This window comes from Rhamphochromis longiceps, linkage group LG22 (assembly GCF_057381845.1).
Source record: "Rhamphochromis longiceps isolate RC_006_pf linkage group LG22, R_longiceps_female_GT1.1, whole genome shotgun sequence".
Taxonomy (NCBI): domain Eukaryota; kingdom Metazoa; phylum Chordata; class Actinopteri; order Cichliformes; family Cichlidae; genus Rhamphochromis; species Rhamphochromis longiceps.
The window spans coordinates 36,068,200-36,093,612 of NC_140577.1; the positions used below are offsets into that span (position 1 = coordinate 36,068,200).

General features: G+C 45.6%; 1 protein-coding gene across 1 annotated transcript in view; it reads right to left on the reverse strand.

The window, feature by feature from the left end:
* LOC146644440 (ubiquitin-conjugating enzyme E2 E2-like) overlaps window positions 1-25,413 on the reverse strand; it is a 67,683-nt gene that overhangs the window by 7,044 nt on the left and 35,226 nt on the right. Inside the window, exon 4 of the mRNA XM_085395143.1 lies at window positions 6,179-6,311. Coding sequence (XP_085251269.1) covers window positions 6,179-6,311 — 133 coding nt within the window. The remainder of the gene's footprint in view (window positions 1-6,178; window positions 6,312-25,413) is intronic.

A 25,413-nucleotide genomic window follows, 5' to 3' on the forward strand; every position in this document is an offset into this window, starting at 1 on the left:
CGTTCAGAGAGACAAACCCTCCTCCTATTATGAAGATCAACAGATTGATTTATCTGTCACTGTTTCACGTCAGCAGTGCTGCAGCGCCACACTGGAAACATCTGAGAGGACTTCACTGATACACTATAAATATACATTGTGTTATCTTGCACAGCATGAGTGTTAAAAAACTTGAAATGTTATCATTACACATGCTCTGGCTAAGCAGTGTGAGTGCTGTCAGGCATTTGAGTGTGAGCGAGCTATGTGAGGGCTGACTCTTGTCATCTGCGGTGCTGTTTCCAAACCAGGAAGAGATGCGGTAGCTGAGATTATTTTCAGCGGCACTTCTGTAAAATCTGCTCATAGCTGGGACGGGAGGTCCACCTCCATCAGCCAGGTGACGGAGAGGTGGGTTAGCTCGTCTGTCTGAACTCCCGAGAACTTGTGCCGTGAATCCTTTCTGTCAGAGAGCTGCAGGTATAGTCCGTCGGTTATAGTGTCAGCTGCTCCTTTCCTGTAAGCGCACTCGTTGTGGTCGGCTGTAAGACCAACACCTGTGCGTGACGTGACTGGTGATGTCACATGTCAGTAATGTGAGCAGAAGGGGCGCGGTGTGTTCTAGCAACGTTATTTGTCCCGAGTGCACGTGTCAGGCAGCCCAGCAGGGAACATGTCACGCTGGACGCTGAAGTCAATGAGCAGCACTCTGGCTGAAGCCTTCTGGTTTCTCTACGTGAGTCAGAGACACAGGGTGGAAACCTCGGCTGAATGGTTTGTTCTGTACGGCAGCGGGCCCAGCTTGGTTGGGAAGCGTGAGCTGATGTGAAGCCTCTCAAAGCATTTCATGATACAGCAGCTGGCACTCTGCTTTGGCTGAGGGTCCATGAAGATATCTGTCAGCTGTTCTTCACAGTGTGTTGGCACGCAGCCTGGGATGAGATCTGGACCCATGTTGCAGAAACCTCCTCATGCTGTCTGCAGTCACAGCCAATAGCTGGCAGGCTGGAGGCAGTGATAGTTGTTTGCAACCTCAAACATGTCCACTGTTCAGTGCCTGAAGTCTTTGCCATAAATGCCTCATGTCCTTGGTGCATTCATTGGACAACTGTTTTTAGCTTGTTCTTCAGTGTCACCAGCTCTGAATGCAGCGTCACAAATCCTCAGCAAGAAGCCGACCTCCCGTTAGCCGAGGTTTATTTCTGGAACGCAGCCTGACAGATTTAGCAAATCGGTGCATTTGTTTATAAATCCCATCACGAATATTCCTCTAGGTCTGTCGTCTCTTTGAAACGCTCCACTGTGCGCACTCAAAGCAGCCCTGTACACACTGAAGCCTCCTGTGGCTGCACGCTGATGCAGTCCTTGGTGGCTCTCATCTTCCTCCGAGCCTGAAAGCTGGGTAAGGGAGGAGAGGGAGCTGCAGTGTATGTGTTTTTTCTGTTTGAATGTACATTAGCCCGTGTACGAGTCCCTCTTGTTGTGCATGTAACAAATGGAAGTGAGGTAAAAAAAAGACCTGGGGCTGTAGCTCAGGTGGTGTTTGATCCCTGGCTCCTCCAGTCTGCACGCATAATATCCTTGGACACTAACCCTGAGCTGCTCTCCAAGGATCGATCGCATGTATAGGAAAAAGTTCTCGTATGCGCCGAGTTGTATAAAATGCTTTGAGTGCTCAGGTAGAGTAGATAAGCACTATATAAGAACCAGTCCATTTACCATTTAGCCAACAGGCCCGAGGAACCTGCCAGTCAGCCGAGGTCAGCCCTTAACCTGCCTTGATGCCTTCTTGCTTCCCTTGTTTATGTCTCCTTCACTCATTCATGCTCGCACATTTTTCTGTGTGAGCTACATTCTGATGGATGTGGTCAGAGAGCAGCTTGGGGTTCGTATCTTGCCCAGCGATATTATGCATGCAGACTGGAAATGAAATCCCAGAAAATGAGATTTATATCACGCAGAGGAAGATTAAGTGTATAGAGAAGTTTAGTTCAAAGCCACGAGTTACTGCAGGGCACAGTGCTGGGGGAATCTCACCTCAGCCGTCACTCAACCAGTTCTGAGCTCGGACCAACGTACAAATACTGATGCAGCATCCCTGCAATGCTCAGCCTCTAAAGTATCAGTGTCAGCTCAACCTAACATTAGTGAGTGATCCAGGGCAGTGAGCAGCTGTCACATGGCTCGCTGTACGTTGGATGGCAAAGATCACGACCACGATGGAAAAACAAGGCGGCAGGAGGCCAAGAGTTAGGATGGGCTCTGTGTGAGGACCCACACAGCTGACACTGAACAGGAGATCATATATCGAGGCCTGGTCACATGATTCCCAATAACTTTGAGCTGCTGTAAATTTCAAAACCACAAAAACAAAAAGTGATACACACTGGACAGATGGAGCATCAACATCTGATTACACTCCTGGTAGGCGAGGTTCGGGATGGTCTGAATGATTCCCAGGCTGCTCTTAACTTCACCACTGCAGTCACACTCGTGACTTTCTATTTCACATAATCATACGAGACATACAGAAATATGAGAGATAGTTTACATAAAGTCTATCCATGTATCACAACGGTGGGAACGCCACCAATCATTTCTACCATGTGACGCCGTGCCGTCCTTGCACAGTGCACACACAGCTCACCTGCGCTGTGCAACACTACAGATACTTTCTCCAGTGCTGCTCCTCATGACTAAGATACTGATACTGCAAATGCAGCAGCCTACTTTATTGTAAACGACAGTAAGCCAAGAAGAGCAGCTGAAAATATCAGATTTAAGCAGCTGATTAAAGTCACTGACGCTTCCTCCCTGTTCTGTCTGCATGAGCACAGGGCTGCAAGCGGCTCAGTGTTGAGGATGCAGAGTTTTACATACTGGAACAAGTCAGAGATATAGACCCAACAACAAGGAAATTAAAGAGCAAGAATTCAGAACTTGTAACAAAGTAAACAGACTTTGTTACTTATGGTTGTCTGTAATGGCCTCGTAACACAAAGCAGATGAAAGAAAATAAAACAAACAAGCTCAACACATTTTTCACAGATTTGTGAAATTCCACTAAAAATATGACTCTGAGCGTTCCTGTGAGTGTGATACATGTGAGTTTGATACATGTGAGTTTGATACATGTGAGTTTGATACATGTGAGTTTGATACATGTGAGTTTGATACATGTGAGTTTGATACATGTGAGTACACCTTTAGCAAAGGTTTGCTAAAAACATGCTGTGAATATTTAGTTGAATCACAACATTTGGTCAAGAACACCCTCAGTGCAAAACATCATATATGCATATTTGCTAACACACAGTTTTGGACCGCTCCTGTCAGTGGCACATGTGCACAGACACTAAACGACCCGCTGTAAAGCATTAAACATGGCACAGATAGTTTCCTGCCTTATCGTTTAAGCACATAAATAGCAGTTAGATATTACTTAGTGAGTATTCCTAGACTCTACTGGAGGGTGGCCGAATGCAGCTGAATGCCAGGGCATGCAGGACAGGACAAGGCGATCAGAAGCACCTCATTGCTTTGATACAAACTGGCAGTTTGATTTGAACATGCAAATGCTGCAAAAAGTTTAGATCTCTGTTCCAGGGTTTTGCCTGTTTCTGAGGGCTCAGTCTCCTCCTCAGCCTGCATGAACGCACAACGTCCTACAGCAGTTTTACAGCAGAAGGACACACACGGTGGGGGAAAGCAGCACATCTTGTGGCCGTCTCAGAGGCTGCACAGACCGTAAAGCCGGGTTTCCACCACAAAAGTTGGTGATAAAGACCGAGCCCTGCTGCAGAGTTTAAGGGAACCCGACCTGCAGAGAATATCATTTCACAGCTGTGTGGCTGCTTCAAACGTTAGATCCACTCCTGATGGTGTGAGGAAGGACACAGAACCAGAGTGAGAAGTGGGTTTGAGATTAGAGATCAGATTTCAAACGTGTGGATTAGGGCTGCCACGATTAGTCGACTAGTCACGATTACGTCGACTATCAAAATCGTCGACGACTAATTTAATAGTCGACGCATCGTTTGAAGCTTTGTAAGATCCTGAAAGACGCAGGAATCAGTAGCAGGATTTAAGAGTGTAATAACGGACTGAAACAGGAGATGGCAGCACTGCATGTACAAGGATGCCAGCTGCCGTTAAACCCCGAAGAAGAAGAAGCTGTGTCCCAGAATTCATAGCGCCCAGCTCAGTTTCCAACAATGGCGGCAGCTAGTAAGTTTTAATATTATTCTTATTATTCTTTCTGGGTCACAAAATAAACGTTTAACATATTTTCAGGCAGGAATGTAGCTGTGCAAACCTCAAATATCGGCTCAGTTTATCAGGACACCACATACTTTCAAAAGCGCTCCGACGTTTTCGGAGACGTCTGTTACCCACTGAATGTCAGATGCTGCTGGTGCAATAAGCTGTACCTGTACGTCCAATGGATGATGCTCTGATTAGTCGACTATCAAAATAATCGTTTGTGGCAGCCCTAGTGTGGGTGCTTGGTTACAAAAACAACACTATGTCCCTGATGCTTAAGCCACTGTGACACGGCGCACCCATGACCAGCTACACTTTCACCAACGTGTCACTGAACTGTTGGTCAGTGCTCGTTGAGAACATCCCAGTGGATGCTGCGTCTGTTCACTGGGAAAAAAACCCAAACTTGGAACCAGTTCAGCTTTTGTTGTGAGAGAAAAATCACTTTGAGCACTGATGGTGTGAGCACAGTGTTAGGCAGAGGGTCAAATAGAGGAGAGGAAGATTTCAACAGCAGCCCTGTTGGCTCATGACAGAGGGAGCTACACTTGGAGCTCTGCTACAGACAAACCTGTGCAGGAACAATAAGGACTAGACTTCCTGCACCATGGTCCGTCTATTCTTTCCAGCATGGTTTCAGTTTGCTTCAGCTCACAGCTGTTGGTTTATGCACAGCTCTCTTTAGGTCCTGTTGTGAAACCTTGATTCTGCTGTAGGGTTTCTTGGCACCATTGTCCTGCTGCTGTGTGACGCATTTTAGGTCAAGCCTTTGTATTTAGACGTCTGACTTCATACAGTGACTTCAGAGTGCCCAACACCCAAACAACCCCACATCGCCACCACGTTCCCCACCATGTTTGACAGTGAGGCTAATATGCCACGTCTGCTTTGTGGCACTGTGAGTTGGAGCATCTCAGCTGTGGTCTTGTGGTCCACAAGGCAACTCTTTTCTTTCTTTCTTTATAAATAGAAGAGAAGCTTTGCCCTAACAATCCTTTCGAAACAGCCAGTTACGTCTGAGCGCTGCATGGTTTGAGGGTAAGTTTCCTGGGACGCCCACTCCTGTGGCATTAACACACTCCTACATGCTGCAGACGACAAACTGCCAAAGAGGTGGTCACACTCACTAATGATCTAATCCAGTGTGTTTGATTAGCAGCACCAAGCTGCTGCTGACTGAATACTTCTGGCATCGGTGAACACGCTAACCACACCTGCACACTCGGATATGTGACTCCTGGTATGTTGCAGTTTTCCTGAAAGCTGCACAGCACGAACTCTGAAGTTTACAACGTTGTTCTTGATGTTTCCTCTGTGACCGTTGTAAGTGCCAGTTTGTGCGTTTGTATCACAGCCTGTCTGACTGTGTCTGCTGTGTCAGTGGTGTGGTTAATCTGCTGTTTTGTTCCCCTCTCTTATCTGATTTCATTGGCACTGTGGGGAAATTGTACACCGTACATCAGTTTGGGTTCAGTTATTATTAACTGACAGTACTGGCTTAGTAAAACTGTTAAAGAGCTAAATGAAGATCTAAAGAGGAGATGATCTGAGAAACCAAGAACAGAACATGTGAAATCCCACCGATGAACGTAGTTTGTAATGAAAACTGACTGTTAATACAATAAATAAAAGAAGCTGTCAGCGAGTACTTGTAGTAATCCTAAAGAATTCAGTCTGTCTACTACTAACAGCTTTGCATTTACAGACACTGACACTTCTTTCATTTAGGATTAGAGACTAAAGGAAAGCAGCTTTGTGCGCTCAGTACGAGCATCCTCTGTCCTGGGCTGCAGTCACATGTTGTTTTGTCAACATGCTGAAGGTTAACGAGCCTTCAATGACTCGTTGTTGTTGGACAACAGTGACAGGCAGCTAGGACAACGCTGCCATTGTTCACAGCTGTAGGGGAGGAGCGTAGCTGCAGGGCGTCATTCACCTTGGGTGGTTTGAAGGGGTAGTCTGGTGTGAAGGCGATGTCCAGGAAGAACACTCCCCCCTCATACACGGAGCCCGGAGGGCCCAGGATGGTGGACCTCCACTCGTAGATGTTGTCTCCTTTAGGGCCGGCGCTGCATGTACAAAAATAAAAGAGGAAGAAAAGAAGAGAATCTTTTTACCGACAGGTGCTAAAGAAGAAGCCGTTTGTGTGTTTCAGTCACTCTGGTTAGGTTATAATCATCAGCTGCTGTCCACACAAGACTCAGACCGCTGTCAGCAACAAAGACTGGATCAAACCTTTGTGGAGCATCATTAATATCAGTGGAGGGCTGATGTCTGTGGCATGTGAATGCAAGCATGAAACACAGCTACACACACATGCACACACACACGCACACACACACACACGCGCACACGCACACACACGCACACGCGCACACACACACACACACACACACACACACACACGCACACACACGCACGCACACGCACACACACACACGCACACACACGCACACACACACACACACACACACGCACACACACGCACACACGCGCACACACACGCACGCACACACACACACACACACACACGCACACGCACACACGCACACACACGCACGCACACACACACGCACACGCACACACGCACGCACACACACGCACACACACACGCACACGCACACACGCACACACACACGCACACACACACGCACACACACGCACACACACACGCACACACACACGCACACACACGCACACACACACGCACACACACGCACACACACACACACGCACACACACACACACACACACACACGCACACACACACACACACAGCTGTGAGAGGAGATGCACTAATCCAATTCCCTTTTCGACTGGCATTAGGCCAGATGCTCCTGTCAGTTCTTCTCTTACTTTTACTTTCATCATTGACGCAGTGAAAGAAACGTGTGCACAGAAACGTGGAGCTGTTGGTGTGAAACAGCAGGCGGTTATAAAGCGCCGGCCGCTGCATTTGTTGTCAGCGTGTGTTTGCACACAGAGAGGAATTATGGAAGCAGGCTGGAGAAAGGATGCCGATGTTCCTCTGGATGGATAAAAATAGTCTGGGCTGTGGCAGTGAGCCGGGCCCGGTGGGGACCCGAGGCCGACACGTCTCTCCACTCTGCCTGATGTGGCTCAAAGAAATCTATGTTTGTGTGCCAAACAGATTTTACTGCCAGTGGTTGGATTCATCGTGGTGGCGACACTGACAGAGTATTTCAGTTATTTTAAGCCATTTATTTCAGGTTCAAGTATCCACATGCATTTTAAACAGGGAGCACATTTTCTAGTTGTGTGTTACAAACATGCCAGCTGGGAAATCTGGGTCCATTTGACTCAAAACGTAGCACCTGTATAGTCGTAATCTGAAACGGGCTAAGGCCTCAGTCACACAGGCCGAAGCTCAGTCTGCTAACCACCAGTCGCTAGGAACAAGGGTCACTAAAGGTTCTGCTGGGGGGACAAAGAGGTGCTGAAACAGAAACGCTGGGACTGCCCTGGTGATGAAGGACTGCTGTGGCTGCTTGGAGTCTGCAGAGACTTGCTAACTAACCAAGCACCATTCAAACTGAAACAGAGAACGTTTGCCTTCTAAGCAAACCTTGTGGCTCACCACTGACCTGCTAACTACAGCTGACCGTGTCAACACGCTCCTGACCAGAGCACATGCAAACATGTTTCTGGTATATGTCACCTGGCAACCTCCTGCAACCACTCATCCACTGGTCTGGGAACATAGTGACTTGTGGCTGCTATGGGATCACTGACACGTCACTAGTGAGTGGAACTTTAGTGCTTTCACATCTCCAGCAGCCACCCAGTGGTTGCTGACTGGGAATGACCTCAGTTTACTTTCTCACTAACATTATTTTCTTTCCAATGCTGCACTGATTTGTGAAATCCTCACCAACTACAATATTTTAATTACTAATATCAATGCAAACACCTTTTCCTACTAACAGAGACAGAGACAGACCCGGAGCTGGCCGGAGAGATGATATCTTTGGTAAGGCCTCAAAGGCCGCTATGAAGAGTGGCTGAGGAGAAGGATCGCCACATAAACTGCTGAGCCTTCGGCCACTGTGGAAGATAAGGCCGCGGTCCCCAACCCCCGGGCCACGGCCCGGTACCGGTCTGTGAGTTGAGGCTCGGGTGTGAAATTGATGGTTTTCAGGGTTTTTATCGTTAACTCGGTTCCCTGGGTCTTTCCCGTGTTGTAGTTGTGCGTCTTATTTTGAAAGAAATGTGTTACCATAGCGACCAGAGAGCATTGAGGGGCAGAGAGGAGGACGTTACTCTCAATGTTGTTGGTGCACTTCAGGAGGACGCTGCTAATAAAGTTACACAATTACACACTGAATTTGTGTTTATTGTTATATCTACAAAATACCCGTTTTTGTCGTATCATTTATTTTGTTGTATTTATCCGCCACACCTTAAACTCCGGTCTGTGAAAATACTGTCTGACGTTAAACCGTCTGTGGGCACCGCTGCTCATTCACAGCAAGGCTCACTGTAAAATCATCTAAACTGCTGTTATTGTCACCCAAAATTACGCGGTTGCTTTTCGACATGTTGTGTATTTTTCACACTAGCTTTACTTCCCCCTTTATTTCAGGTGTTACACTGACAGTGTTATGGATGAAAGTTGATTGAGTCTCTTGCCAAACCTTGTGTGAACACTGTCACAGAGCTCTGCGTGAAGCAGGTGGATTTTAAATCACTGAATTACTTTTGTAAATGATTTCATGAACACAGCACATACAAGCTCATGTTAGATGCTTCAATCCAAAAACAGCTCAGCGCTCAAAAATTCACGTCATTAAATCCTATTAAGAGGCAGACACTGTGCTCTACACCTCTTCAGCTCGTTCATTTCTTCCTGCAGTTGCAGTTTACATGCTCCGTCACAGCTTTCTCTTCCTGTACATGCAGCCTGACACAACCTGCTCTGGCAGGAGGACAGATCCCAGCTCCAGTGGAGAACGGGTTTGATTTTCTATCACCTTCCTACGCCTGTCAGGATGATGGAGGACACAGATCTTGAAAATTCACCTAAGGGTCTGCTCTCCTATTTATCCAGGGGAACTTTTTCTTTTTTAAATCTCGGCTCACTTCTAGAGCAGAGAATGACCTGAGCTTGTTTGTAATGAGGGCCAAATGGCAGTGATGGACGCAGCTATTTCCACACTGTAAGCCATAAATAATGAGCACTGAGCTTGTCCCTCTACAGGGACACAAAGAAAGAACCTCGTCTGTAAACGGCTCTCTGGTGATAGCTGAACTACAACAGTGACACAAATTAGACCCTCCTTCAGAACGTTTTTAGTGGACTTTATTGTGGAATGACTTCATTGGCTTTGCATATTTTGCTGGCAGTTAATGAGACAACATCCAGAGGACATCATGTGTTTGAATGCTGCGTCTAAATATAGTCTTGGTGTAGTGGCCACAGTTCAGCTCTTTGTTAAGCAGCACAATCACAGGTTTGCTGGAGATATCATTACACCTGAAACTCTTCACATTATAACAGAACAAAAAGATGACTTTAACTGTCCTTTCCACCACGGAGCTTAGCTAACATGCCAGTAATGTCCCTGCAGTCAGCTACAGACAGAAATGAACATTTCTAATAATTTACTAAACTAAGTGTTTACAGCTGTGAAACAGGAGGAGGCTCAAGAAGCCTGGAGAGCAGGCCGGCAAGAAATCAGAGAAAAGCTTGGCGAAGAGAATTTAAGCTGTGGTGAAGGAAGGTGGTCATACAAACACTGACTTTCAATCTATCCATCTGCTTCTTGATGCGTCCTCAATCATCCAGGTAAGGAAATCTCCAAGAGTTGATTCTGTTCATCTGGACGTAGCGTTTTGTGGGAGAAACGTTTCGTCACTCATCCAGGTGACTTCTTCAGTCTCAGCTGACTGCAGGGTTCCCCACTGAAGGGCTGGTTTCAGTTATTATGCAAATGTCCTGTTTATAAGGTTGGAAACCTGCACAGAAAGACCTGATGGAGGAACTGAACTCAGGACCTTGTGCATTACATGCACATGAGGGGCCACGTAAAGTTGCAACATAAGGCAGCGCTCTGTCCTTAATTTAACTCTGCTGTGTAGTTTGATCATTTTCACTTCCATCAATGATGTGGCATCCCACTGTTCCCAACACATGTTCCAGTTCATTTCATAACAGATACCAGCAGGATTTTCCCCATTAGACTGGTTTTCAAAGTGTCCCTTTGGGTTTTTGAGCAGATTGTAATGAAACAAGATGTGAAAAAATCACTATGCTGAGCAGGACGACAACGAGCACAAACTAGAACTGAAAATATCTGAAATATCATCTCTTTGATAAACATATAAATGATGCATCAAAAGCCAGAGATTAGGCTTTGATTCACAGACAGACTGGAGGTCAGTATGAACACATGTCCATACTGTGACTACAACGGTCTCCTACAGAAGATCTCCAAGCCTGGAGTGGAGAAAACTCAGAAACCTTTATGCTAACAGATATCTGTGATTAAAAACTGCGTTTGAGACTTTGTTTCACACTGAGATGGGGTCATGATTAATGAGTACTAGCAGAGCACGGAGACTTTTAGATGTTCAGGGTGTTTGTTTTGGTCTTTAAAGATGTGAGTCACCGGATGCAAAAACTTTTTAAACCTTCATCTAAAAGTTCTTCTAAAAAGTCGGAAATTTTTAATTGATTTTTAATTTACTCTTGTGTAACAGCTGATCCAACGACCACAGTCAGCCACACCTCCCTTTGAGCTCTTTTGTGGCTCGTGCATTTATTTATTTTCTCGTACCAGAAGCTATTTTTAGCCTGGCAGCAGAGATAAGCTCTCATTGGGAGTTCAGCAATGGGAGTGCTCAGCTAACAGACCAAACAGCTCTGCAGTCTTTAACAATGAGAAGGGCTAATATTACCACTGCATCTGTAGCTGGTTGGATGCTACTGCTGATGTGTAGTTATTAAAGAAAGAAACAGCACGTGAACAACTCAGCTAAGGTTGTGAATATGTCAGATTACCTGTTTGCAGCTTTATTTAGAGAGGAGCTCTCACACACTCAGACTCATGCAGGACAAACACAGTGTAGTAATGCTGGCTCAGCTGCACCTGCTCAGAGCTACTGCTGAGTCTGTACATGTCACACAAAAGCTCTCAGCTGCTTCATCTTACTCACCTACATGTGAACCAAGCTTCACAGCTTCACATATCCATGCTACATTCACAACAACACTCGAATTATTATTACAACTTGTATCTATTCTGGGGCAATGTTTGCCATTTGACTTGTAATAAGAAATATTGATATGTCTTCTGTTTAGCGTCAAACATACTTGAAGGTCATTAAATGTAAAGATTATCTGACAGACTGAAGCAGCAGCGACTGACCTGTGCTGTTGTTACAGGAAGACCTCACACAGACATCCTGACTCATATCTGTGAGACCACTGGACCAGACTGGCTAATCGAATGTGTAATGCCAAAGCATTAAAAAATAAACTTATTAGTTCATGCTGAGAGCCACGGTCCACTGCCACACATGCACACAGACACGCTCTGTGATGCTTACAGTAAGGACAGAGCGGCACAAATACACGTGTTTGCAGTTTGCAGAGCTCCAACACACAAAGATAAAGGACAAACGCCCCTCAGCACTCTCTGTGCTCTGGTGGACAAACAGACCAGAGACAAACAGGCGTACAAACAGGCGTACACGCGGGCGTACACACAGTCGTACACACAGTCGTACACACGGGCATACACATGGGCGTACTCACGGGCATACAAACAGGAGTACACACGGGCGTACAAACGGGCGTACACATGGGCGTACACACAGTCGTACACACGGGCGTACACACGGGCGTACACACAGTCGTACACACGGGCATACACATGGGCGTACTCACGGGCATACACATGGGCGTACTCACGGGCATACAAACAGGAGTACACACAGTCGTACACACGGGCGTACAAACGGGCGTACACATGGGCGTACACACAGTCGTACACACGGGCGTACACACGGGCGTACACACGGGCGTACACACGGGCGTACAAACGGGCGTACACACGGGCGTACACACAGTCGTACACACGGGCGTACACACGGGCGTACACACAGTCGTACACACGGGCGTACACATGGGCGTACACATGGGCGTACACACAGTCGTACAAACGGGCGTACACATGGGCATACACACAGTCGTACACACGGGCGTACACACGGGCGTACACACAGTCGTACACACGGGCTTACACACGGGCGTGCAAACGGGCGTACACATGGGCGTACAGACAGTCGTACACACGGGCGCACACACAGTCGTACACATGGGCGTACACATGGGCGTACACACAGTCGTACAAACGGGCGTACACATGGGCATACACACAGTCGTACACACGGGCGTACACACGGGCGTACACACAGTCGTACACACGGGCTTACACACGGGCGTGCAAACGGGCGTACACATGGGCGTACAGACAGTCGTACACACGGGCGTACACACAGTCGTACACACGGGCGTACACACGGGCGTACACACGGGCGTACACACGGGCTTACACACGGGCGTGCAAACGGGCGTACACATGGGCGTACAGACAGTCGTACACACGGGCGTACACACAGTCGTACACACGGGCGTACACACGGGCGTACACACGGGCGTACACATGGGCGTACACACAGTCGTACACACGGGCGTACACACGGGTGTACACAAAGTCGTACACACGGGCATACACATGGGCGTACACACAGTCGTACACACAGTCGTACACAAAGTCGTACACACGGGCGTACACACAGTCGTACTCACGGGCATACACATGGGCGTACACACAGTCGTACACACAGTCGTACACACGGGCGTACACACGGGCGTACACAAAGTCGTACACAAAGTCGTACACACGGGCGTACACACAGTCGTACTCACGGGCGTACACATGGGCGTACTCACGGGCGTACAAACGGGCGTACACACGGGCGTACAAACGGGCGTACACACGGGCGTACAAACGGGCGTACACACGGGCGTACACACAGTCGTACACACGGGCGTACACACAGTCGTACTCACGGCATACACACGGGCGTACAAACGGGCGTACACACGGGCGTACACACAGTCGTACACACAGTCGTACACACGGGCGTACACACATTTGTACTCACGGCATACACACGGGCGTACAAACAGGCGTACACACGGGCGTACAAACAGGCGTACACACGGGCATACACACGGGCATACACACGGGTGTACAAACAGGCGTACACACGGGCGTACAAACAGGCGTACACACGGGCGTACACACGGGCGTACAAACAGTCGTACACACGGGCGTACAAACAGTCGTACACACGGGCGTACAAACAGGCGTCAACACGGGCGTACAAACAGGCGTACAAACAGTCGTACACACGGGCGTACACACAGTCGTACACACGGGCGTACAAACAGGCGTCAACACGGGCGTACAAACAGGCGTCAACACGGGCGTACAAACAGGCGTCAACACGGGCGTACAAACAGGCGTACACACGGGCGTACAAACAGGCGTACACACGGGCGTACAAACAGTCGTACACACGGGCGTACACACGGGCGTACACACAGTCGTACACACGGGCGTACAAACAGGCGTCAACACGGGCGTACAAACAGGCGTACACACGGGCGTACACACGGGCGTACAAACAGTCATACACACGGGCGTACAAACAGGCGTACACACGGGCGTACACACGGGCGTACAAACAGTAGTACACACGGGCGTACAAACAGGCGTACACACGGGCGTACAAACAGGCGTACAAACAGTCGTACACACGGGCGTACACACAGTCGTACACACGGGCGTACAAACAGGCGTCAACACGGGCGTACAAACAGGCGTCAACACGGGCGTACAAACAGGCGTACACACGGGCGTACAAACAGGCGTACACACGGGCGTACAAACAGGCGTCAACACGGGCGTACAAACAGGCAAATGGTTAAAATGGTTAAAATGCTTTTACATCCTCTAAGTTTAAATAGTAGATTCAGTCAGCCTAACATTTCTGACATGCAGGACAAAAACGTCTTCAATCAAACTTCAACGGCTGATCTGTTCTGTACTGATCACACGGTGTTATCACTTCCCGTTGTCAGTGAATCACCGTAAGAACCAGCCGAGGATTTTACATGATACTGTAACAGGTGTTACATGATGTTTGCAGTCCATCGATCTGATACGCTGTCAAAATCAGACGTGATCTGTTTATTATCCCTGCAGAATTTGTTTCCAACACAACAACATGAGCAGGCTTGCTGACTTTCTTTGGCATGTCATGACACACGGGTCTCCAACAGTCTGAAACATGAGAAGGACGAAGTGGCAAAAACTGAGTAAAGATATTCAAACACAACACTCTGTAGAGGTCACGAGTACGGGATGTGTCCGTGTTTCTAATTTCTTAGAAACACGTGTAAGTCCTCAGCTGTGTCCCTGTGACTGGCAGTTTGCTCCAATCAGCGGCCACATTGTTCTGAAACACATCAAATACTCTGAGTGTGCTGATGACGAAGGTCCTCAGTTCCCTTGTGCTGGACATAAAGCCACCTATTTGTGATCACTTCCTCTTCGGACACTGTTACACACTTTGCCTTTAAAATTAGAGACCAGAGAGAACTTTAACCAAGCATGCTGCATTGTTCAGTGATGAAAATCTCCAAACATCCATATCTCATCATTTACAGTCAAAGCCATATCTCAAAGACCAAGTGAAACACCTGATAAAGCAACAGCTGAGTTAGAACAGCAGGCTCGGTGACCTCTGGGTTCAAACTGGCACCGTTTATCGCTTTGACCTGTGGGCGTGTCTGTGATTGTGTCAGCTGATCCTTTTGGCCCCTGACGACCAGGAGCTCTGTCCATCCTCGCCTATGCTGCTATTTTTTTTGGATGTCACATGACGTTTAAGGACAGTAACAACCTTTTCATCATCTGATCATCTGTCATGGATGCTTTTCATTTGACTTTTCAATGTATTTTTCCTTTTTATGCTGGAAACTGCACCTTGGAACAGCTGCAGTTTTCACAGTATCAGTTTCTTGAATCTGCACTAAATAAGCCATCTTATTTTTGTGAAACGGCATTCACGTACATGCTCGTGTACTGCTCAGGATGGTGGCTATCCCACTGCAATCAGCACCCAAACTGGAAAAGCTTGTGTGTTTGCACGGCTCAGATTAATGACAGCTTCAGTTTGTCCCACCGTTTGTTATTTTAAGAAAGCTGAACTGTGGAAACTGAGTAAATATGAAGCTTTTAAACAGTCGACCGCTCTGTTAAATGAAGTCTTAACTTAGCATGTCTAACAATACAAGCTGTTTTATCTGTCCAACAGCCGACTGATTAGATTGTGATCACAAACAACCCTTTTTGATAAGCAGGGAACAAGTGATTGCTAAAGATGGGCAGATATGTATCCTGTGACACGCCAGCAGAAGGTTGTCAGACTCAGCTCGTGTTGTTGCAGTGAAAGAGAGGACAGCAGAAACTGTCTAACATCCCTGCCTACCTTTAACAAACCAAATGAAACTGGATGACGGCTGGTGCAGAGCTAACTCAGCACTCGGGCCCATATTTGTTTGACTGTTTCATCCATGTGCATCCAAGCACCAGCCAACAACCACACGCTGACATGTTAGCGAGTTCTTCACCATGTGTGTGATGAAGACACAACATTCGCCAGAGTACGCCATATGGGAGCCAACACAAAAAGATCTGTAACAACAAACCCAATGAGCCGCTTAAATCACCATCACCCGGCATGAAGACGCTAACACATGGCTGAATCCAAATGTAGCCAGAGCACAGAGCCAGCAACACTGACACTGGCCTCTGTGAGCAGTGAGAAGCACAAGTATGGGGGAACTCCAGGCCTCGAGGTCCGGGGTCCTGCAGGTTTAGATGTGTCCTTGAGCCAACACAGCTGATTTAAATGACCTCCTCAACACAGCTGAAGTTCTCCAGAGGCCTGGTAATGAACTAATCATGTGATTCTGACCCAGGGTGAGATATAAAACCTGCAGGACACGGGCCCTCGAGGCCTGGAGGTGCCCACCTCTGGTCTACGGTAACAGTGAAATCAAAGTGTTGGCTCGCCTTCGTCCGTCAGCCGGAGACTCACAGCGACAGAGTTTAACGGTGGAAGCACAACGTTGGTGTAACTCCAACACACTAACCTTTGAAACAACACCAAACCAATTAGACTTCTCCACTGTCTTGAACATGTTACCTAGCAACATTGTATCCCTGCAGTGACTTTGTGCGTGTGTGTGTGTTGATTTTGTGCTGCAAGAGGAATCTCCATGGAAACAACAACAGGCAGACACAACAGCACAGCTTGACTCACCTGAAAATCATCTGTCCTACAGATAAAGCGCAGGCGAATGAGCCGAGCCTTTGTTTGTGGCTCGTAGTGCCCAAAGAGGACCTTCAGCCAATAAGACCATACAAGAGAAATCCAGACACGGATTACGTCGTAAATGTTAATCACTACTCTAACACACTCCCTGCACACCTGTTATGATGACAACTCAAATAAGATGTGAAGCTTGCATCAATGCGGAGCAGATTTAAATGAATTGGGCTTTTATGCATGATTTGTTTTATTGGTAAGCACGGACAACACAGTATGGGGGAAAAATCATCCACAACTCGGTTATTCACGTCCTGTCTTTCTAAAGAACTGACAGTCTGAAGGTGCTTTCATATACAGGGATGAGGTTATCCTAGCTAGTTGACTTTTAACAAAAAGCACTTCTACCTTACAAGACAGATTCTTTCATAGCACACTCGGTCATACTCTATAACTTTAATATGTGGAATTGATGAGCCAGGGATCAAAACATCAATCTTCCAGTTAGTAGATGATCTCGAGCCACAGCCTTCCTATTTATATGTTCGACCAATCAACAAACACATGTCAAGCAACAGTCATCTTTGGCTGGCTCTCTACTCTGTGGTAGAACTAAAACAAAGCCCCAGTAAGTGACCCCACTGGACTTCCTGCACCATGGACACTGTGGGACACTGTCCAAGTTAAAGTCCATCTGGATCTGAGCGTCACTTGTAAGGCAGCTGAGTAGAGCTGATACGCTGCAATAGGTATTGGCTGCTGGGGATTCCCATAATGCACCGACTGTTTCCTCTTCAGTCACCCACACTGCTTTGCATTTAATCTTTAGTTATTATTACAATTAAATGCAAAGTGGTTATTATTAATCTCCGGCTCTCTTCCACACTGTGCCTGTTTTCCTGCCTCCCTTGATTGTTGGGGATTTCTCTGTGTTACTGTCGGATCTTTACCTTAAAAGCACCTTCAGGCTACTTGTTGTGATTTTTGATTCACTTCAGTTTTACTTATACATCGCCAATCACATAACCAGTCGCCTCAACAATCGCCTTTATATTGTAAGGTAACAGGAAGCCAATGAAGGGAAGCCAAAACAGGAGAAATCTGCTCTCTCTTTCTAGTCCCTGTCAGGACTCTTGCTGCAGCATTTTGGATTAGCTGAAGGCTTTTCAGTGAGTTTTTAGGACTTCCTGATAATAATGAATTACAGTCGTCCAGCCTGGAAGTAATAAATGCACGAACTAGTTTTTCAGCATCACTCTGAGACAGGATATTTCTAACTTTAGAGATGTTGCACAAATGGAAGAAAGCAGTCTTACGTATTTGTTTAATATGTGCATTGAAGGACATGTCCTGGTCAAAAATGACTCCAAGGTTCCTCACAGCGTTACTGGAGGCCAAGGTAATGCCATCCAGAGTAAGAATCTGCTTAGATACCATATTTCTAAGATTTTCAGGGCCGAGTACAATAACCTCAGTTTGATCTGAATTAAGAAGCAGAAAGTTAGCGGCCATCCAGGTCTTTATGTCTTTAAGACATTCCTGCAGTTTAACTCATTGGTGTGTGTTATCTGGCTTCATGGACAGATAGAGCTGGGTGTCATCTGCATAGCAGTGAAAATGTATGCTATGTCTTCTAATGATGCTGCCTAAGGGAAGCATGTATAATGTAAACAGAATTGGTCCTAGCACTGAACCCTGTGGAACTCCATAATTAACCTCAGTGTGTGAAGAGGACTCTCCATTTACATGCACAAACTGGAGTCTATTAGATAGATATGATACAAACCACTGCAGCGCAGTACCTGTAATACCTACAGCATGTTCTAATCGCTCTAATAGGATATTATGGTCGACAGTATCGAACGCTGCACTGAGGTCTAGTGCAGGACAAGCACAGAGATGAGTCCACTGTCAGAGGCCATAAGAAGATCATTTGTAACCTTCACTAAAGCTGTTTCTGTGCTGTGATGAGCTCTGAAACCTGACTGAAACTCTTCAAATAAACCATTCCTCTGCAGATGATCTGTTAGCTGTTTGACAACTACTCTTTCAAGGATGTTTGATATGAAAGGAAGGTTGGAGATTGGCCTATAATTAGCTAAGACTGCTGGGTCTAGAGATGCTTTTTGAGTAAAGGTTTAACTACAGCCAGCTTGAAGGCCTGTGGTACATAGCTGATTATTAGAGATAGGTTGATCATATTTAAGATTGAAGCATTAATTAATGGCAGGACTTCTTTGAGCCGTTTTGTAGGAATGGGGTCTAAAAGACACGTTGATGGTTTGGAGGAAGTAATTATTGACGTTAACTCAGAAAGATCAATTGGAGAAAAAGAGTCTAACTTAACATCAATGGTACTAAGAGTAGCTGTAGATAATATTACATCTGTGGGATGATTACTGGTAATTTTTTCTCTATATGAAACTATGTGACATATTTATTTATTAATACCTGAGGAAATGATGCAACAGTCCCAAACTGTTAGTGTTGGTCAACAAACAAATAAAAGACATCACTATGCAGATATCATGAATAACGTCTTTAAAGATTCTCAATAACTAGCCGGTGTAGTTTATGCCCCCATAACTTATTAGGTTGTGTCCACTGTGATCATTTAGGCAAGTGATAAGACTGAATGTAACTCTAAATGGATGCAAATGTGTTTATGATAATACTTACTGTACTGTAGTGTATCCCATTATAGAGCTGTGAGATCCTACACCCAACAAAACTCTGTAGAACAAGATAACATGAAAACCAGCAAAAAGAGCAGAGAGGAGTTTACTGATGCTTTTGTTAATGAGCCAAGGTGAAGTATTACAAAGTTAACAGAGACAAATGAAAACTTTTCTTCTATAGACGTTAAGATTAAATCATTAGAGACTAGTATATTTTTAGTAATGGTTATATATTTAACCTGAGTATAAACAAGGCTAGGTGTGCAGTGATATATGTGAAACAATGAGTTCAAACAGAGATCAGCTGGACTCTCTGAGTGGCTCCTGATCTGTCAGTTCACAGTCACTGCAGGAAGAGATAAAAGCACAGTGGGAATGTGAAGCGTCTTCAGGGGTTTTCAACTACGTGTTTGGCCTGATTCACAGAGAGCTTTCATACAGCTTTCACTGCAGACACCAAAGCTTCCTGAGCACAGAAGCATTTTCAGCCTGATGCATACAGTACCACAAAGTATTTGGCCCATTGCTGATTTCTTAGTTTTTGCACATTTGTCACACTTTAATGTTTCAGATCACAATAAAACAAAAGGCTTGATCCCCAAACAAGCTGACAAGACAACCGTTGAGCTTTCTGGACGGTTTGCGTCATCAGAAGAACGTCGTACCAACAGTCACATATGTTGGCGCTTGTTCGGCTGGTCCGCGGTTGCTTTGCTGCTTTAGGAGTTGCAGTATTTGCGTATTCGATGGAACCGTGAGTTCTGCTCTCAAGCAGAATCACCCGAAGGACAGACAATGATCCAAAACACACTACCAAGTCCAGCTCGGGACAATGAAGGACCTAAATCAGACTGAGATGCTTAAACAGGACACTCATGCTCAAAAACCCTCTGATGTGACTGAATTCAAATAACTGTGGAAAAATGAGTGGAACAAAATTCACAGTTTTTGAAAAAGCTTGACTGCAGTTCTTGCTGCCGAGCGTGGCCCAATCAGCTTAAAGGTTTAGGGAGCAGTTATATTTCCACACGTGGACACACAGGTTTACATAGTCCCGTGATCGTTAGGGATGGGTATCGAAAACCGGTTCTTGTTGAGAACCGGTTCCCACTGTTTCAGTTCCTTGGAAGTGTTTGCCATTTTTGCAAACGATTCCCTTATCGATTCCAGTCGCCCCGAATGACGTCCCCACGTTGCGGAGCGTCATTTACCTGGCAGGAAACACGGCGGCTCAAACGCTCAAAGTTTGGTTACACTTTACGAGAACGGATGACAACAGGGCAACTTGCAATACTTGCAAAGTAGATATTTCATTGAAGGGAGGAAACACTACGAATATGCAAAAGCATTTGCTCACAAAACACGCGATGACCTTAAATGAATGTCGTGTTTTTAATTCCACTCCGGACTCGTGAATCTCAGCCCAGCAGCAGCGGTAACATTTGCACGTCCTCTCCCTTTAATGCAGCAGGTAAATAATCAACTAACAGTGCATATTATGTTAGTGCGATCTGCCTTATTACAAACCTGCCATTACTGTGCACTTAGGTGGCCATGATGAGACAGAGTCTGGCTCAGATGCTGGCAGCTCTCGCTGCAGTCTGCCGGCAGCGTCTCCTTTCAGGCCAGGATAGACGAATGTCACCGAGCAGTGACTCAGTTTGTGGTCAAAGGCTTGCACCCGTTTGCCACAGCAGATGATTTTCAGTAACTGAATGTGTTTAATTGTAGGCAGGGACATTTCTGGATATTCATGTGTTATTGCTACAGAAGAATATTTATTTTATTATTTTACATTTACAATTTTTTCCTGGGGACCCTGTGACACCCCATTGAAGAGCCGTAGGCTGGATCTCTTAAGATCTCACTGTTGGGTTTGTAAGGCCATGTTACTCCTAAATTTCTGTCTTGTTCAAAGAGAAGATATAAAACAAAGTTCTGAGCTACTCGACCTTAGTGTTCTCCTTTTTAAAAAATAATCGATAAAGAATCGAATCGTTAAACAGAATCGTAAATGGAATCGGAATCGTGAAAATCTTATCAATACCCATCCCTAGTGATCGTAAACATTTAATTGTGACAAATATGAGAAAAATAAGGGGGCAAATTTTTTATAGCATTGTATTTGGGATTTATGCCTCCATGTTAAATCTACATGGGTACACCATAAGCACCAACCTGTCTGAAAGCCTGTGCTGTGATGCAGAGTGCACCTCCCTGGAAATAAGTTGGTGCAGTCTGAAACAGCTGTGATCGACCTGTTCAGCACTGGTCATTTTTTAAGCATTTACAGGGACTTTGGTGGCAAAACAGAGAGAGGGTGGAGATGGACATGATAGAAAACAACATGTGCTAAACCCAAACAAAGACACAGACTCTTAGGCTGCGTTCACACTGCAGGGGAAAGCACATCAAATCCGACTTCTTTGACCCTCTGCGACCATCTATCCCATCATGGTGTGACGGTGTGAACGGCACAAATCCGATATCTTCAAATCCGATCTGGGTCACTTTGGTATGTGGTGCTGAATCCGATACATATCCGATGTTTTAGAAAGCGACTGCTGTTTGACGGTCACGTCGCATTAAATCCGTCTTTTACGTCACCGACACAAGACAGACGCCAACTATCAGCGCCCGACATGGTGAACGCTTCTATCCAGGGAAACTGCTGGGAAGACAGCGTTGGAGAAACGTGAACATTTTCTTTGTACTGTATAATCTGCAGATTCTGACAGAAATCTGCAGCTAGAAGCAGCGCTCCTCTGAAACAGCAGTAAGGATCATTATTAGGACAAATGTAAATAACAAAACTTTATAACTTAAAGCAAAACTGGGAAACGTGAAGTCTGAAGTCTTTACATTAAGGCCATCAGTCACACATCCTGTTGCTCTGGGTCTAAACAGAGCGTCGTGTGTGACGTCTTCTTTTGTGCACGCAGCCGCTCTGAGCGTTCACACTAGAGCGCGTTTGATCAAAAAATCTGAATTGAGCATCAAGACCTGCAGAGTGAACGTAGCCGTACTTGTTTCGATTGTGGCTGGCACAGCATGTAAAACACCAGCACACAGCCACCAGATAAAACACCGTGCACAAGCATCAATGCTGCAAACGCTCGGCGCTTAAATAAGCTGTCACAGTCTACAGAGAGTCAGCACAGAAGTCTAAATGGGCTGTGACAGGCATGCGAGTACAACTGTTAATTATCACTGCTAAGTATCTCTTTTTTCTCTCAGTATTTGGTGAGTTGCAGGTGGAGCGTGGTTGATGCATGCTTCCTCTGCTCAGGCAAGAATTATTTATTACTGCTTACTAATACACATGTGCTCGAGGTCACGTGATAACACAGAAGACTCTGTTATCAATCTGTTGTTTTGTTTTTCGCTTTGCAGGCCTTGAATGTATCTTAGTCCTGTTAAATCATTTCCTAATAGCTAATAAATAATATTCATGGCATAATGCATAACTGAGTGAAGTTTGCAGAGCATGAAGATCAGACATCAGTGGCTATGAGTCGTGTCTGCTGCCCTGCTCCCTCTGCTGCTCCTACAAAGCCCAGAGCTGCCTTACAGGAAACAAGAATTGCAAAACATTTATTTTCTTTCAAAGTTATGGTTCACTTTATCAGTTTTCACCATCTCCACTGTGTTTTCTGCTGAGTGCGTGTGCTCGTCACAGATGAGACGCTGCAGCTTCATGACACTGAGATTTTCCCGTTGATATGGCTTAGAGGAAAAAACCAAAACATGCCCCACAATGCTAACCACACAGACTGTGACATATATGCATCAGAGCACTGGCTATGAATTTCAGAAGCATCAGGCCTTAACAGAAAAGTTAGCAATAGTTCTTTTCCTATTACAGCTACATCCACTTCTGTCCTGCCTAGGCTGCTCACTAGGGCTGGGTATCATCACTGATTTCTATAATCCATTCGATTCCAGTTTTCAAAGTCCCAATTCGATTCAACTTAGCCTCAGACAGTCAGAAATATTATAATTCTGATCATTTATCAGTACTGACTTCATCAGAATTGTGAACATCACAGCAGATGCCTTTGTGTGAAAGTAACTGAGAATAAAACACAGAAAAACATGAAGGAGATTTTCCTGGTCTGGCTTTTTATAGCAGATAACCTTAAAAATATTCTGCAATGTTCTGCATATAAAGTTTAAATTTCTTCAGTACTGAACAACAGAAAAAATAGGCTTTCTTGTCCGAGGTCATTTAAGTGAAAAAGAAAAAGACAGCAGCCACAGCGCTGTAAACAGCGGTAGACTGGTGGGTAATAAGCGAATGAATAATACAGAAAACAGAGATTGGAGACGGGAAACTGTTCTTGAAGTACAGAGAGAGAGAGAGAGAGAGAGCTAGCTGTGCATGGAGTGTGATTTTAATAGTCGTGGAAGCAAAATTCATGACGACATTGATCAAATGTGAAGCGCAGTTTGCTGCTTCTTTTGCTGCTGGCTCGGCGAATTTTGGTTGGAGAGACAAAACCTGCAGCTCAGAATCAGCGCAAAAAGACGTAAACACAGCGCGGACCGGACGCATCAGGATCGCTGAGCTCCGACAGCGTGTCCGTCTGCGGGCCGGCGGGTGAGAAAGCCGAGAAAGACAAAGCTGATTCTGATGCGTCGGGTCTGTGTTTACGTCTTTGTGTGGAGTCCGTGTACCTGCTCTCATCTGCTGTTTGGTTGTTGTTGAAATGGTTTTGTGAGCTTTAATCTGAGAATCTGGCGTTTCTGGCAAAACACAGTAATATTTAAAAGTCAGGATTTAATGAATTGATATCGCTTTATTCAAGCTACTCACCTCCCACTTCCACCTGCACTTTCAACTGGACCACGGCCAATCAGAGAGGTCCCGCCCCTGACTATCTCTGATTGGTTTAGTCCACGATAGGGGCAAAATGTGTGTCTGTTGTTGACCACAGGGAAGGTTGCAGATTTTTATTTTTTTTTGCTACCCGAACAGTTGGTCGCACAGGTGCAACCAAATATTTTTTTTTTAGTCGCACCACTGAAAAATTTGGTCGCATTTGCGACCAAATTAGTCGCACTCTAGAGCCCTGCTGTGTATAAGCTCTTTTTAAGTTTTGTGGATGTTATACATGGTTATGCTGAGGATATGTCGGCCAGTTTCCACTGGAAATGCCTTTTGGTTAAACTGTCAGCGAGGAGTTTGCATTTGCACTGTTACATTTTTATATAACTTTAATGCACATAAAAAACAGCTGCTTGTTTAAGTGAAAATACATTGATGGGTTTTTGCACTAATAAAGTTGTGGAGTTGTAAAGTATTTTGTCTGGTGTCAATCATATCGTCAGTTATATCGTTAGCACAAATTTTCAAATGTATTAAAATGTTAAATATTTTTGGCTATATCGCCCTGCTTTAATAATACCTGTCTACTAATAATAAATCATGGATATGGAACAGTTTCATGAATATGAAGGCCAAAAAGGGCACACATATACGGTGAGGTTCACATAACTGTAACAAACTAACTGACAAGCAGCCTCGTGAAAGCAGCTTGGCAACACTTCAGGGCAGCTGATATTGTTTAGTGTTAATGAATCAGGTTTTTCAGGGTCCATTCATTTGCATTGATTTATAAAACCTGCTTTTGAATACTTATGATGTGTCACAGAAGCTTTCCCCTCTGACAAAAGTCATGAAAGAAGGCCGGTCCTTTGAGAATTTCTGGTCGTTCCTCTTGGACTGTGTTGTCGTGTTCAGAAGAGCAGACTGTGTGATTTCCTTCACCAGAAAAATCTCTCTTATCTAAAAAGCCTCTTTCATCTTTTGCAAAACGTCTTAAGTCGGATTTTTTTCATTCAAAATATGAGGGGATAAAATTTAACTCTGGCAAGAGGATGGAGATTTGCTGCTGGTGTGTGTGCGCACATGCACGTGCCTCATCTGGTTAATGGGTCACAAAATTCAGCAGTGAGCTCTGTTGAGAGGGAAAGCTTCTTTTAAAGTTGGCAATGCCTCAAATGTTGCCTCCACCTTTCAGGTGTGCTGAAGGTGCTGAGACGCTGGTGGAAGCTCTGGATT